Genomic DNA, 16,187 nt, shown 5'->3' on the forward strand with positions numbered 1-16,187 from the left:
CCCAAGCCTCGCGCGCTCGGCGGGACCTCCCGTCGGGCGCGCCAGGCTTGGGGACACTCGCCCGAAGCACGGGGAGTCCTCCAGAGGGTTCCCCGTGCTTCGGGCGGCAGGCTGCTGCCCGCAAGCCTTGTGAGCCTGTGGGAACTCCCACAGGGCTTGCAAGGCTTGCAGATAGCTTCCTGAAGCCTGGAGAGCGAGAGGGGTCGGTGCGCACCGATGCCTCTCGCTCTCCCGGCTTCAGCGAAAGCCTGCATTCGCCCCATAGGACGCACACACATTTCCCCTTCATTTTTGGAGGGGAAAAAGTGCGTCCTATGGGGCGAAAAATACGGTAATTCCTTAGCCCTGAACCACAGCATTCTGTAAAGCTTTTCTTACAGGCTAGTGGGATCACTGTTGCTGGAGTGTGGGAACAAGCCACATAATTTACATCATGCTCCCCCACCCTACACCCTTGCTGCTAATACTAAATATAATGCATCTGTTTTTCTTTCTGCTTCCCCCACTGACCCCTCCATTCTTGTTATTCTGTTTGCAAGCAATCCACAGGCATTTAGCAGATTGCATCTTTTCACATAAAATCAAAGAATTGTAAAGTAAGAGCTGTTTGACAGTGGAATTTGCTGCCAAGGAGTGTGGTGGAGTCTCCTTCTTTGGAGGTCTTTAAGCAGAGGCTTGACAACCATATGTCAGGAGTGCTCTGATGGTGTTTTCTGCTTGGCAGGGGGTTGGACTCGATGGCCCTTGTGGTCTCTTCCAACTCTATGATTCTATGAAAGTTGGAAGGGACCCTGAGGGTCATTAGTACAACTGCCTGCAATGCAGGAAACTCAGCTAAAGCAACCATGACAAATGGCTATCTAACCTCTGCTTAAAGACCTAAGGGAGACTTCCACTGTCAAATAGCTCTTAATGTCAGAAAGTTTCCCCCCCTGAAGTTTAGTTGGAATCTCCTTATCACTTGGATCCATCATTTCAGGCCCTACCCTCTGGAGCAGCAGAAAAGATGCTTGTTCCCTCTTCCATGTGACAGCCTTTGAGATAGATGGCTATCATGTCTCCTCTTTCCCGGACTAAACATACCCAGCTCATTAAACCATTCTTCATAAGGCTTGGTTTCCAGACCCTTGATCATCTTGGCCCCCTCCTCTGCACATGTTCCGCCTTGCCAACATCCTTCTTAAATTTCTTGCTACTTGTTGCACGCTTCACACAGAGCAAGGAAATTAACTTATAAAAAAGGACTAGCTACTGTGTAGAGGATTCTTTTTTAGACGAGAGAGGAAAGACTTGGCAACTTCCCAAGGCAGTTCTCTGCCTCAACATTTGCAATGTCTGGTTCAAATATTTTTCATCTAATTTGCGGGTTGAGAGGAGCAATGTTGGACCCCTGCCAAATGTCTCAATGTGTAACAGATACTTGGATGATCTCTGGTGGATGTTAGCTGTAAACAGTGAGCAAAACCAAAAACTATCAAAAGCCACTGTGGGCCAACAGCAGCAGTAGTAAGGGATGGAATTATATAGTGCCGCTATTTTCATAAGATATCCACTTAAGTCCCTATTGATCAGTGCAAGCTATTCTAAATGAGCCCAGCAACTCTGTTTTCAGCACAGAACTTTACATAAGCAACAAAGCTGTCTAGTTTCCTGCTTTTGCTTGTTTGGAGTTCCTGACGTTGGACTGAGAATGTTTGGTACAGATTGTTTGCGTCAATATTTTAAATTATGAATTGCCCCAGAGTGACAGATGAAGGGTGCTATACAAATTTAATAACTAGTAACAGCTTGCTCCTTAACCCCCGTGACCACCATCAAGTTTAGGACAGACAGCTCTCTACAGATCACTGTGAAAAGACCGTGCACATCTATTGAAACGCCCCTGAACTATATAGTCCGTTGCGCTCTCATAACAGCTACTTTTTTAAAATCTAAATGCCATGCTTTGTTTCCCATTTCCATGCTATGTCTTGTTGGGTCCTAGAATTTTTTCCACATGCCTTATCAAGTCTGCCCCCTCACGCTATTCTCTCATCCCATGACTTCCTGTTGAAGTTCAGTGCCTTCTGCACAGCAGCCATGCCTATACAGAGAACACTAAACCAGAGGTGACAAACCTACAGCCTACCAGATTTTGTTGGACAACAGTTTCCATCTTTTCCAATCATTGACCATGCTGGCTGGGACAGATGGGAACTGGAATTCAACGGCACCTGGAGGGTCAGATTCCACATTTCTTTTTCCCCAGTGTATTTTTTATTAAATGTTTCACAATAATCTTCATAACAATCACCGTATTTTTCACACTATAGGACGCACCTTTCCCCCTCCAAAAATGAAGGGGAAATGTGTGTGCGTCCTATGGCGCAAATGCAGGCTTTCGTACTGACCCCTCTCGCTCTCCAGGCTTCAGGAAGCTCTGCGCAGAGCTGCCTGCAGTCCCGGGCTTAGCACAGCTCTGCGCAACCCTAGGGAGCCCAGCGCGAAGTCGCGCCAGTCTCCCAAGGGTTGCGCAGAGCTGCCTGCATTCCAAAGCCTGGGGCGCTCTGAAGAGCGCACCCGGGCTTCGCACAGCTCTCCAAAAGCCTGGGGAGACCAGCGCGACTTCCCACCGGGCTCCCTAGGCTTGCGGATAGCAGGCTGTTCTGGGGGCTGGGGTCGGGGAAGCTCGGGCTTCCCCCGCGCCTGGGGGGGAAATAAAACTAGGTGCATCCTATGGGGCGGTGCGCCCTATGGGACGAAAAATATGGTAAATTGTTTCATAAATTGACTTCCCACCCCACCTTGTGTTTTTACTCAAACCTTTTCTACTGCGTTATATCTTTATTGCAAAATGTTTCTCTATTATCATTTTTCTTCTACAGCTTTTATTGCAAATCCTGCTTGCAATTTCATTAGACTATACTTTTTTTTAAAAAATAGTCCACAAAAGGTCTCCACAATTCCCCTACGCTTTTTGGCAATCATTTATCCTTGCCCCAGCACACTACAAAGGGCTGCTCTTGAAACTGTTTCTTTGTGAGGAAGTCAAAGTGCTCAAACCAAGTACCCTGCTTCCCTGGAATTTGAGTTTGGTTAAGCAATTTAGGAATGGGATTTTTCCTGCTTTTAAGAAGCAAGGTGCACACAATCATATGCATACAGTACCATACCATAATGGTACTACATAACTGAGGAGAGCCACCTCAACTCCATTCCCAGCTCTCGTTATGAAAACAAAAACCAAGAGCAATTTCATTTTGCGAAGCTCTGAAGGAACCACTTAATTCCTGCTTTGTAAGCAGCTTAGTACCCAAGTGATGGCATCCTGTTGGCATAGCAACGACAGACCAGAGCTTCACATAAGCATCACAGTTGGGGACCCAAGAGCTCTTATTCAGTATTTAAACTTGAGATTTAGCCCTTAAGCATTCTGTAATAGGTACAAATTGTACCTATTACAGCTGATTAGTGCCCTTTAAAACGAAAATATTTTGGATGAAACATGCACTGGCAAAATCAGTGGGAAGCTTCAATATACCAAACAAGATTAGATAATTTAAGGTGGAGCCCCTCTTGCTCCAGCAGCACTCCATACTCCTGATTTTACTTACAATGCTTCTCAATGTTTCTTCCAACTATGGAAAAAGAGGTCATGTTACTATTTGTAAATACAATTCAATGTTTTTCTGAGGATTACAGCAGACATCATACATTTATGAAGGTTGGAAATCAAATTTCACACATGCCTTAAGGGGCGGGGGGAGAGAGAAAAGTATTCATTTGCAGAGTTTTATTCATCCCAACGACGCTATGGTGGTCTTGGGCAGTCACTAAAATCAACTTCTGGAGGAGTTTTTTGCACTTGGATCTCTTTTCAGAAGAGGATATACAGGCTACAAGAAGTTACCCTTTCACTTTGAGGGGATGGGAGAAGACAAACTACAAAACTTCAATCACAGGATGAAATGGGTATGGAATACAAGGCAGCCATTCATCCATGGCACTCATATAAGCTCAGCTTTGATCTACGGTATCTTAAGACCTTAATCTGGAAATAATGATATTATTTGTACCCTGCCAATCTGACTGGGTTGCCCCAGCCACTCTGGGCAGCTTCCAACATATATAATAATGTAGTAAAACATTAAACCTTAAAAAGCTTCCCTATACAGGGCTGCCTTCAGATGTCTTCCAGAAGTTGTATAGTTTCTTATCTCCTTGACATCTGATGGGAGGGTGTTTCACAGGGTGGGTGCCACTACCAAGAAGGCCCTGGGTGCTGGATCTTCGTGCCTGGGCTCAGCGACAGGGGTGGAGGTAACATATAAGATAAAATATTGGTGTAAAAACGTAGATAGCCTATGCCTCAACTTTGAGTAGTTACGCACAAATAAGCAAGAGAATAAAGTATTTCCACACAGGTTACAACTTGAAATGTCTTTTATTGGATACCAAATGGATTCATTCTCCCCCCCCCCCCCCCCCATCTTGCAACTTGAAAATCGGGAGTGGGGTGGGAAGGGAACAAGAAAGAATACTCAAGTTGCATGTTTTGGGCCTATATTAAATGAAATGTTTTTTTGTTTTTTTTGTGGAAAAGGAATTGGATTCCACCGTGTTGTGTAAGCACTGGGTAAGCGTATTTTAAGTTGCCAACTCGCAGAAGGCAAAAGCACCCAAGAGCACCCCGTGATCTAAGAAGCCAGAACAAGTTTGTTTGTTTGGTGAGAGGGCTCTACGATGCCTACCCTCCACTGCGATCTAGAATCAGTTTCCACCATTAGTATATCAGATTAAAACAAGAACTAGAGAGAAAGCCAAGATCGCGTGCAGCACACACTGAATACACAACACCAAGGTGTTAGGCACTGCAGTTGCTGGGCGCTGCCCAGGTCAGCACACAGGTGTCAAAGTGCATCTTATTCAGAGCTCAAATTCTCCCATCAGGCTTTGCTCAAGCTGGCATCCTACGCAAGGGTTTTCAGGAAACTGCCAGGTGTCTGCTGACGTTTCAGCAGCTCCCGTCATCAAGCGCTCGGCCAAGGTGAACAAAACAGATTTTTCTTTGAGCTGCTGAGCCAGAAAGAGAAAGACAATGCGGTTATGTGATTTTGTACATGAGCAATTGCTTCTCCAAGCTGCCACCCACCACCCCACTAGCTATGCTAAATGCTTCAAGCGTGGCACGTATAGGGCAGAAGATGCTATTGTATACAGCCTGACAAAAGACCGCATTCCCCATGTCTAGGTGTGGATTAGAACTCTGCACATGCTCAGAGACATTTCACACGTGCCAGAGGTCATCTCCAAACTCTGCCCCAAGGATCCTGATCAGCAAAAACAAAAGGTCACCCTTGATCTTGAGCTGCCATTGACTCGCGTAGCTGTTTTTGGTTCACGCTATTTGCAAGACAAGATAGAACCATTTAGAAGGATACATCCTAGCCAAATGTAGGCTTCAAATCTGTATCAGACAAAGTAATTTGGCATCATCATGTAGATACACTCCTAGCTATGGTATTAAGCAGGCCCAGCAGTAGAGGGACCTGATCACAACGGGAGTGTGCCTACTGCTACCGTTTTTGAGAAAGCCTTGCCTAACTGAACAATATTGCAAGCACTAGGGTGAAAGAGCAGTTTGATCCTAGTACAGACCCCACCGTGGAGCCAAGGCTCTTGACAGCACATGTATTACAGGCAGAAATATTTACAGGTTGTTTTTTTACCTCTGCTAAGCATTAAGCTGTTGGTGCATTCTTCCAGCCGTCCTTACACCAAGGCGGCTTTGATGGCCATGATTATCTTCTTCAGCTTGGCACTATCATCTACAAAGCCATCTCCATTCTGGCAGAAAGAAAAAGCAAGGTCAGAAAAGGAAGTCCCCATCCCACCTCTCAAAAAAGTTTCAGAAGCTACCAGATTGATCATTGTCCGCCTAGGGTTCCTTTACGGTGTAGGGACAGATCGATGCCATGAGGACACAGAGTTGGTACACACTGGTCTTTGGGTGCTACATTACAATGTGACTACTGTAGAGTTTATTTATGCCACTCGCAGAATTCGGCTTCTCAGCGCAGAAGTCCCTTTTCATTTTTGAACTCTTAGATCTGCACTAGCCCAAAGCCCCATATAGGGAAGTTTTTCATGTTTAGTGCTTTATTAAGTTTTTGTATACGCTGAAAAGATGAGCAGGGGACAAATAAAATTTTTATTATTTTATTTTATTATAGGACAAGCTGCATTCTCGCCTACTTGATAATTTGTTCTTTTACTCTTCATTCACTTCATCTAGAAATCCCTTCCCAGGAAGCATCCCAAAGCAATTTAACAATAAAAAAACTTATATAAATACAATTTTTAGGACCATATGGATTAGATAAACATCTCCACTCAATTGGAAAATTTATATAGAAAGGTTTATTGTTTTGTGTACATTCAATTGTAAGATAAAACATATGCAGTGGGACTTGACAGGAAGTCAAAATTGAAGAAAAGATTTTGTAAGATAAAAGGGGGGAAATATTTTCATTATTATCATTATTAATCCCCCCCCCGTGTGTGTGCGCATGTGTGTGTGTTTTGTACGGAATGTTTGGGAGGAAATAAGACGGTAAATAACAAATAACAAAATATTGATGTATGTAATTTTTATGTGTCAATTATATTTTGTGGTAGTATGGTTGTAATGTTTTTGGTAGCATAAAATTATTCAATAAAAATTATTTTAAAAAACAGATAAACATCTCCCCTTGGCCTGCTTCTGTTATTTTTTTGGGGGGGAGGGGAATAACAAAGGACTATGTGGGCATTTAAGTACCACTCTGGCTGGACTGTACCACACCACACCCAGGCACATGCAACAGGTGTGTGGACTGTACTTTTCAGCTGTTCTCCCACAAGAGTCCTCCCACATTTTAACTCCTACTGTGCCAGGGAGAAAAAGGGATAGTCCATTTCTTCCCCAACCACATCCATGCGCAAGTGCAGAGATGGGATCCGTGGCCCTCCAGAAATGCTTGGACTCCAGACTCCCATGGCTCCAGCCAATGCCCTAAGCTGCAGGCCAATAATACCTGAAGGGTTACAGGCTAATGAATTGGCTTAAGATGGTATTTAAAGGTAAAGGGACCCCTGACCATTAGGTCCAGTTCTGGCCGACTCTGGGGTTGCGGCGCTCATCTTGCTTTATTGGCCGAGGGAGCCGGCGTACAGCTTCCGGGTCATGTGGCCAGCAGGGCTAAGCCGCTTCTGGCGAACCAGAGCAGTGCACGGAAACGCCATTTACGCCGGAGCGGTACCTATTTTTCTACTTGCACTTTGACGTGCTTTCGAACTGCTAGGTTGGCAAGAGCAGGCACCGAGCAACGGGAGCTCAGCCCATCACGGGGATTCAAACCGCCAACCTTCTGATCGGCAAGCCCTAGGCAAGCCCTTCTGATCGGCAAGCTCTGTGGTTGAACCCACACTGCCACCCACGTCCCCAAGATGGTATTTAACAGAGCACATTTAAAACATGCACACATCTCTCTGAAAATTCCTCCATCTTGAAGGGAGAAAAACACCACCCCAGCAAATAATCTAAAACTTCCAGAGTTCAGAAACGCACACACAAAATCTTGTAAGGTTGCCAAATTGTGTTTTCCAGCATTGGGAGAATAATCTGCAACCACCCACCACCTTGTATAGCTGTGTGCTCAAGAATTGGCCTTCCATCTGTATGCCACTACAGCAGCAAGAATGTTGATTGCACAAAATTGGAAGACTGGAGAAATACCAACTAAAGAACAACAGCAAGTGAAGTTGATGAATTATGCAAAATTGGCAAAAATGACAAAGAGAAAAAGTCAACAGCTTTAAAAAATAATGGGAACCATTTATACATTATACTTGCAGAAACAAAGACAGTCGATAGACTTGATGGCAGGATTTAAACAAATATTCACATTATTTGCATTAGAAAATATGAAGAAGATAAGAAATATTACAGTGTATTTACTTTTATGTTTGATGTTATGTCATTAGTAACTTTTACTGTTAGGAGGTAGCAAAGTATTTGAAAAGTATTTTTGAAGAACAGACGACGTTTGTAGGGTTGCAAGATGTTTTGTGAGGTGTGTTATTAGAAGTATTGTAAAAATGGACAAGGGGGAGGATGATTTGTTAACAGATGTAAAGGCAATAAAAAGTTAAGAAATGCATAAGAAGTGGTTAAAACGGCGGATCATCAGAGGTGCTGATGGAAGTCTAAAAAGATTTTATAAGTGGTAAGTTTTGTGGTACATTTTACAATTTATATGTTAAAATTAATAAAAAATATTATTAAAAAAAGGAGGTAGCCAAGTGGGTGAAAGGAGAAACAAACGAGAAGCGGGAGATGGGGGAAGCCTAGGAGGGGAGAGAGGAAGGAATACGTAGTAATGTTGAGAATTTGAGATGGACGTAATGAAAGAAAAAAAACATGAATAAATTTTTTATTTAAAAAGTATTGGCCTTCCATTGTCTTGCCAAGCAGGGCTCCCCAGAACGACTCACCTTTTTGGAATGCACAAGCTTCCCAGCCACCGTGACTTCAAACCATCCTGTGGACTCACGAGTCCCTTCACCAGTCTAGGTAGAAAGTGGGGGGGGGGGGGGAGAGGGGATGAAACCACCTTAAGGAGCCATTGCGCATCTTGGATTATCATTAGATGCAAGCATGCCACAATTTATTCTTCAAGCTTTTCTGGAGAACGACAGTAATAAATATAATAATAATAATAATAATAATAATAATAATAATAATTTATTTATACCCCACCCATCTGGCTGGGCTTCCCCAGCCACTCTGGGCAGCTTCCAAAATATATATATATTAAAATACTGTAATACATCAAACATTAAAAGCTTCCCTAAATAGGGCTGCCTTCAGGTGTCTTCTAAATATCAGGTAGTAGTTTTTCTCTTTGACATCTGGTGGGAGGGCGTTCCACAGGGAGGGTGCCACTACCGAGAAGGCCCTCTGCCTGGTTCCCTGTAACTTGGCTTCTCACAGAGAGGGAACCGCCAGAAGGCCCTCGGCGCTGGACCTCAGTGTCCGGGTAGAACGATGGGGGTGGAGACGCTCCTTCAGATAGAGGCAGCACACACCTAACGGCATTGCCTCCCCACTCACCCAGCCCTCCCATGTGCAGGATGTCGCCAGACCATCTACTGCAACATCTCCTGTGCGCTGCGGAAGACGCCTGGGGCATGCTAGAAGCAAAAAGATGGGTTCTCCTTCTTTAGGGAGAGTACAAACCCAACAATTTGTTGGTCATTATTTAGTTCTCAGATCACAACATCTTATTTCCCAAGCTGCCAAGACCAGCAGCCAAGCTGAACGTCTGATATAAGGTTGCTAAGCACTGCTATGCGTGGGCTCTTTCCCCGCTGAACTCTACCAAGGAAGAAAGCTCTAGATGCTTTTTAGGGAGGGATAGGAGTTTGGGGGCGGGGAGAACCAGAGTTGCACGGAAAATGTACTCAAGCAGACAACACTGGGTGTAGATGGAGGAATAGGGTGTTGCCTTAGTTCTGTTTAAAGAACTAATGACCTAGCCAGATGAATCATCAGCCTAGAAAACTAGTCAACACCATCCTGGGTCTGCAAGTTGAAGGGGATCTGCAGTGTGGAGATCTCTGTAGCCACTGGTTTACAGTGATTTCTGCAAAACAAATCAGGACATGCATTGCAGGTTTTCAGTCCATACCAGGTGCCTTTGTTGAAGGTGTGTGTGTGTGTGTGTGAGGGCCCGGGCCCCAGAGGGCCTTGAGTTAAAGTGTATCTTGCGTCCCACGCTAAGAGGCAACCGAAATGCCAAATTCCTTCCCTTCCTGCTGCTTAAATCGCCATAAATCGCACAGGTCACAGGTCAGCGAGACGACTTGTGCCAGCAGCACCTCGATCTACTCACCATTTCCAGCTTGCCCGGAAACTCCTTTTCGAGTTCCTTCTTGAGCTGCTGATACTACAAGTTAAGAGGAGGAGGGAGAAGTTGTTTAAGAGTTCCGAAACATCAACTCACAACTGTGGTTATCAGAGAAAGTTAAAGCCCTCCCTAAGCACTCATGGACTGGTTGGACACAGAGACCAGCTGGGGAACCCCAAGGGAAGAAGGCTCAGACCCTGCGGTCTGGTGGTGGGATGATGATGAGTGGTCAAAGGGAGACGCCCAGGAAAAGGAGGTGTCAGAAGCTGAAGAGGTAACAGGGCTTAGTGAGCAGGGAAAATCTGTGGCAGAAAGCAGTCCAGAATCAGAATCAGGAGAGGAGGAAGGCCAAGACCTTTGCATTGCCAACAGCTCAGACTCAACCCCTGTGCTCAATTAGCACATGCAAGCCATGAGAAAGGCTGTGGTTCTTTAGCAGAGCACATCTTTGAGTGCTAAAGGTCCAGGGATCAATCCCGGAAATCTCCAGGTATGGCTGGAAGAGAGACGTTATCCAAAACCCTGGAGAATCACTGCCAGTCAATGTCAACAATACTGAGTATAAGGCAGTTTCCCATGTTCTGTAGGATGCAGAGAGATCCAGATCAATTCGAGGGGATCCTCCCTGCCAACATTAGAAACCCTGGAAGCGAAATATGTGGTGCACTAATACAGGCATGACTACTGCTTGGGTCTGGCGCTAACTGCCACTACCGCTGCGCCATTTCCAACCAGCAGTTACTTTTGGTTCTTTCAGTCAGGCTGCAGACCAGGATGTTAAGTGTTTTTGCTACAAATCAGGCAGAAGGATCTACTCACCTTGGGACTGTATCCTCAGGCCCCACTACAAGAAAAGGAAAAGCAAGTGTTACTGCAACATCACATTTAGCACAAAGCAAAGATGGAAACTGTGGCTGCGCTACAACTCCCATAATCACCCACCCACCGGTCATGAACTGGCTTCTGTAGTCACCAGGCCACCTGCAACTAGCCAGATCCCTTAACCAGCTCTCCTTCTGTCTAGCAATCAAATGGAGCCAGGAAAATAACTTCGATGGGTCCTACAACTTTTGATCCCATTAAAGTTTCAATCCACTGGTTCCGATTCTGCTGTTCCATCACAGTTTCTAGATCTGTGTGTATCCCCCCACTCCCCCCAATATTTCTTCTGATTTAGGATGCTAAATGTTGGGAGACAGCGTTCCACAAGCTTTCACAAGTTCTCTAAAGATGCTCTGATTTTCAGATGCCCTCTGTGGCTAGTGTAAAAGAGCAGGCAAGCTAAAAAGTGGCAGGTTAGTAAATTTTGTGGACTCATTTACAAGGTTGACTAACAGATTGTAACAAGTATAGCTTTTCTTGATACTGACTCCAAGGGCAAAGTTAAGAGCCCTGTGTAATGCTTCCAAGCAGTGAAACATCACAGACAGCCTTGGTTAAACCAGACAATGCCTACAGCCCCTCAAACAGGCATAGTCAGGAAGACTCTCAGAAGCAGGAGGTAGAAGACAGTTTATATGTCAGCGAGATCAGGTGTCGGATCCAAAAGGCTCTCTTTCACGCCACTGAATAGAACCATTAAACTGGTGTTTAGCTGGCTAGAGCCCCACATTTTCAAACGTTATGACCAAGTACATCTGCAGACCTCAGAGCAACATTTGAAGTTGAGTAAAGAAGGTAAAGGTAAAGGGACCCCTGACCATTAGGTCCATTCGTGGCCGACTCTGGGGTTGCGGTGCTCATCTCGCTTCATTGGCCGAGGGAACCGGCGTACAGCTTCCGGGTCATGTGGCCAGCCTGACTAAGCTGCTTCTGGCGAACCAGAGCAGCGCACGGAAACACTGTTTACCTTCCCGCCAGAGCGGTACCTATTTATCTACTTGCACTTTGACATGCATTCGAACTGCTAGGTTGGCAGGAGCAGGGACTGAGCAACGGGAGCTCACCCCGTCACGGGGATTCGAACCGCCGACCTTCTGATCGGCAAGTCCTAGGCTCTGTGGTTTAACCCACAGCGCCACCCACGTCCCATTTAGTAAAGAAGAGAAAGCCACTAAAAACAAGGAAAGTTTGGGGATCCATTTTCAGTTTTATAATTCTCCAAGTTTCTAATAAACATTCCCCTTGCTTGCGTTTTCTTTTTTATGGTGAGCAAAGAATTTCTTGAATTACCCTATAACCACTGACAGCTACATTTTTTAAGACATCCAGCCAGTGACACATCATGCGCAGCTTAACATGGGGACCTTCATTTGTCTATCAGTGGGAATGTGGACATCAACGGTGGGTTCATGTCAAGCACTGTACAAAATTGCTCGCATCAGTCTGAAGAAGTGGACTCTGTTGGTCCAACATTTCCCCAACTTGTGGGTCACAACTCACAAGTGGGGCCTAAAGCCTGTGCAAGCGGGTCATCGGGCTTTAAAATTCAACCCAAAATAATTCTTGATTTTAATCCTTAACTCTCCTTAACCTCTTCCAACTTTGCTTTCCTGGCTGTGTTGACACCTGCAGCCGGACATCAGAGGGGCTCGAGGCTTACATTTAAACACTTGGGACTTGCTCTCTAGCAGAAAAAGATCCAGTGATCTGGTGCTCATACAAGGGAGTTGTTTTGAGCTTGCCTGCGCATCAGAGGCAACCTGTAACAGTCACTCAAAAGTAATGAACTCTTGCCAGGATTAGCCAACTGTGCTCCGAAGTTTGCTTGGTCAAAATTTGTCTGCTACTTTTCTGCTGAAGGAACAGAAGTTTGAGCAACACCACTCAATGCTCTCTCTCTGCAAAAAGGACACCACATTGAACTGTCATGTGATAGGGATCCTCAATACTACGTTTCTGGAAGTGCGGCTACCCAAACCTTGGCTTCATGTTACCTACTTTACTCACATTACCACTGAATATCCTGAGTTTACTGCTACTACCTTTTGGTAGCCCAAATCTTTGTGAGACATGCTTTCCATACTGCTCTTCTGCAATCAGATACCATGTGTTCCCTTTTTAAAAAATAAAAATCCTGAATAACTTTGTTAGTAGTATAAATATTTCTGCAAAGCTGCACATTAATAGAGGCATTTAGTACACTTCGGTCTGGATTATATAACAAGTTATAAGGCCAATTTGCAATCAAAATGCATGAAACATTTTGCTGCCAAAGTCCAGAATCCAGAATTCATGTTGCAATAAACCGAAGTGTCACCCATATCAAGTGACGAAACCACCAACCTTCAAGAGGTCCCCTAGGAACCTCTCTCCCCAAGTTACCCAAACGCCCCCGGGCAGAGAAACCGGCTTCCTTTGCCATTTTCTCTGTTGTCGACGGAGAGACCTTGCTCTAGAAATAACTGCAAGATCACCACCGCAGCAACCAAGAAAAAGACTTCGAGAGGCGTGGCGCCATCAGCCCGCTTGGCAGCAAACCCCAACGCGGAACCTTGCGGGGTTATACTGAGCACCGGCGGCCTCGAGTCTCCTTCGCCACATGCACGATGCAAATGGATGATGCAGCAGCATAAAGCTTATGCAATAGTAAAAAAAATCTGTTCGCCTTTTAAGGAATGGCCCGTTGGCCCGTTCAGACGAATAGCGTTCCCAGCAATCGAATAAAAAGGAGGCGGAAAGGAGCACAATAACCGCAGCAGCAGCAATAATATATATATTTTCCTTGCAATGGCTTCTTACCAATACACCACCTTGATTTTGACATGCATGGCGACGGCTGGACCCTGCGGCTCTAACCAGCAGCAGGCAGTTCTCACGCGCAGTTCAGGCCTCCAACGTTCTACTTCGGAACCTTGCAGCAAGGAGGTTTTTATTTCGACGTTCGGACGACACCACTGTGACCGCGAAAGTAGGGGAGGCGGGAAACAGGGAAAAACCACCCTCTTCCCCATCTTCCCTCTTCCGCATCTCGCTCCCCCGCCCCCACCTCCTCCATATAAGAGAGACGATTGTTACACGATTGTGCCGGCCGCTCGAGACCATTAATTAGAAAAAGCAGCAAAAGAAAACTACATCTCTTTCCTCCCCCCCCTTTTCCTGCTATGGTATCGTCCCAACCCCGCCGCGACCAGACACGGGGAGGCCACGGCTCGCAGGTGCAAAGCGAGGGTTTCACGTGTCTCCGGTCCCGCAGAAGAAAAAAAGAGCTTGGATAATCGACCGGGTTACGGGCTGTTATTTTATTAAAAGCACCTGATTAGCAATTAGCGGGAACATTCTGGAAACGTTCTGCAACATTAAGCAGTTGAGCGGTGGGAGCCGGAGGCTCCTAAATGACCCGAACGCGTGTTAAAAGCCAACCATGCCTGAACGTGGCCCGAGGGATACGCAGAGAGCGAGGATGGCACAGTCTGCGGTTCTCTGGATGTTGATCTGACATTGCATGGGCAAAACTCAGGAATGGTAGGCAGGGCAGCCTGCAACATCTGATTTTTCACAGCCCTCGGCAAACAAGCAAGGCTGTGATCCTGTAGCATACTTAGAATTGAAATACTTTATTGTCACTTGTCAGCAAAGGTCCGTATAGTTAAAGCTATGGTTTTCCCAATAGTGATGTATGGAAGTGAGAACTGGACTATAAAGAAGGCTGATCGCCGAAGAATTGATGCTTTTGAATTATGGTGCTGGAGGAGACTCTTGAGAGTCCCATGGACTGCAAGAAGATCAAACCTCTCCATTCTGAAGGAAATCAGCCCTGAGTGTTCACTGGAAGGACAGGTCCTGAAGCTGAGGCTCCAATACTTTGGCCACCTCATGAGAAGAGAAGACTCCCTGGAAAAGACCCTGATGTTGGGAAAGATGGAGGGCACAAGGAGAAGGGGATGACAGAGGGCGAGATGGTTGGACAGTGTTCTCGAAGCTACCAGCATGAGTTTGACCAAACTGTGGGAGGCAGTGGAAGACTGGAGTGCCTGGCGTGCTCTGGTCCAGGGGGACACGAAGAGTCGGACACGACTAAACGACTAAACAACAACAAAATTGTCACTTGTACAACTTGTATACAGTGAGATTACACGAGCACCCACCACTCAGCTCTCTTAGTCTTAATTCCCCTCGTTTACTGACGCACACCCACCAAACCCGAAAGTCAGTTGCCCTGTTGTTATATTTTCATCCAGCAGCCTAACAGCCCACGGATAGAAGCTGTTCTTTACCCTGTTGCTGTGACTAATCATACTTTTATATCTTCTGCCTGAGGGCAGGAGATCAAGAAAGTGCCGGCCAGGGGGTGAATTTTCCTCACTCTCCTGAGGCAACATTCTTCTGCAATGTCATCCAGTGGATTCACGGGACAGCCCATAATATCTTGTGCTGTATTCACCGCTGCATTCTTCTGCAATGTCATCCAGTGGATTCACGGGACAGCCCATAATATCTTGTGCTGTATTCACCACCCTCTGTAGGCACTTCCTATCAGCTGATGTCAAACCAGCATACCACACCGTGATGCAGTATGAAGGGACACTTTCCATTGTGGACTGGTAGAAGGAGATCATGAAATGTTGATTGACATCATTCTTTCGCAATACTCTGAGGAGATGGAGACTCTCTTGGGCTTTCTTAACCACCTGGGTAGTATTGATTTTCCAAGTAAGGTCTTCACTGAGATAAACTCCTAGGAATTTAAAGGAAGAGACTCTCTCCACACAGCCCTTAGAATAAATTTCTTAGAAGTAAATTCCATTGATGCTTTTACTGCTGTTATGATTGCTGTGTTAAAAAAGCAGAGACATCACCTTGCCAACAAAGGTCTGTATAGTTAAAGCTATGGTTTTCCCAGTAGTGATGTATGGAAGTGAGAGCTGGACCATAAAGAAGGCTGATCGCTGAAGAATGGATGCTTTTGAATTATGGTGCTGGAGGAGACTCTTGAGAGTCCCATGGACTGCAAGAAGATCAAACCTCTCCATTCTTCAGGAAATCAGCCCTGAGTGCTCACTGGAAGGACAGATCCTGAAGCTGAGGCTCCAATACTTTGGCCACCTCATGAGAAGAGAAGACTCCCTGGAAAAGACCCTGATGTTGGGAAAGATGGAGGGCACAAGGAGAAGGGGACGACAGACGACGAGATGGTTGGACAGTGTTCTCAAAGCTACGAACATGAGTCTCACCAAACTGCGGGAGGCAGTGGAAGACAGGAGTGCCTGGCGTGCTCTGGTCCACGGGGTCATGAAGAGTCGGACACGACTAAACAACAACATATTTTCATGTACACCACCCAGGTTTCGGCAAATAGGTTTGGGGTTTATGGGGCTG

The 16,187-nt window shown here is 45.7% G+C and overlaps 1 protein-coding gene across 2 annotated transcripts; it reads right to left on the minus strand.

Moving 5' to 3' along the window:
- Nucleotides 1-4,693: 4,693 nt before the first annotated feature.
- SELENOW (selenoprotein W) lies at nucleotides 4,694-13,811 on the minus strand. Of its 2 annotated transcripts, none has more exons than XM_083456364.1 (6): nucleotides 13,611-13,811; nucleotides 10,749-10,773; nucleotides 9,915-9,968; nucleotides 8,515-8,589; nucleotides 5,709-5,826; nucleotides 4,694-5,052 (listed from the first exon to the last, which is right to left on the minus strand). In XM_083456364.1, exons 1-5 carry the CDS (start codon nucleotides 13,637-13,639, stop codon nucleotides 5,752-5,754), a joined length of 258 nt encoding a protein of 85 aa, XP_083312490.1. In that variant the 5' UTR covers nucleotides 13,640-13,811; the 3' UTR covers nucleotides 4,694-5,052; nucleotides 5,709-5,751. The 2 variants fall into 2 exon arrangements, with proteins under 2 accessions (XP_083312490.1, XP_083312489.1); XM_083456363.1 differs by having other exon boundaries at nucleotides 4,694-5,055; nucleotides 13,611-13,764.
- Nucleotides 13,812-16,187: the final 2,376 nt, after the last annotated feature.

Source organism: Podarcis tiliguerta, assembly GCF_965153285.1.
Source record: "Podarcis tiliguerta genome assembly, chromosome: 8".
Taxonomy (NCBI): Eukaryota; Metazoa; Chordata; class Lepidosauria; order Squamata; family Lacertidae; genus Podarcis; species Podarcis tiliguerta.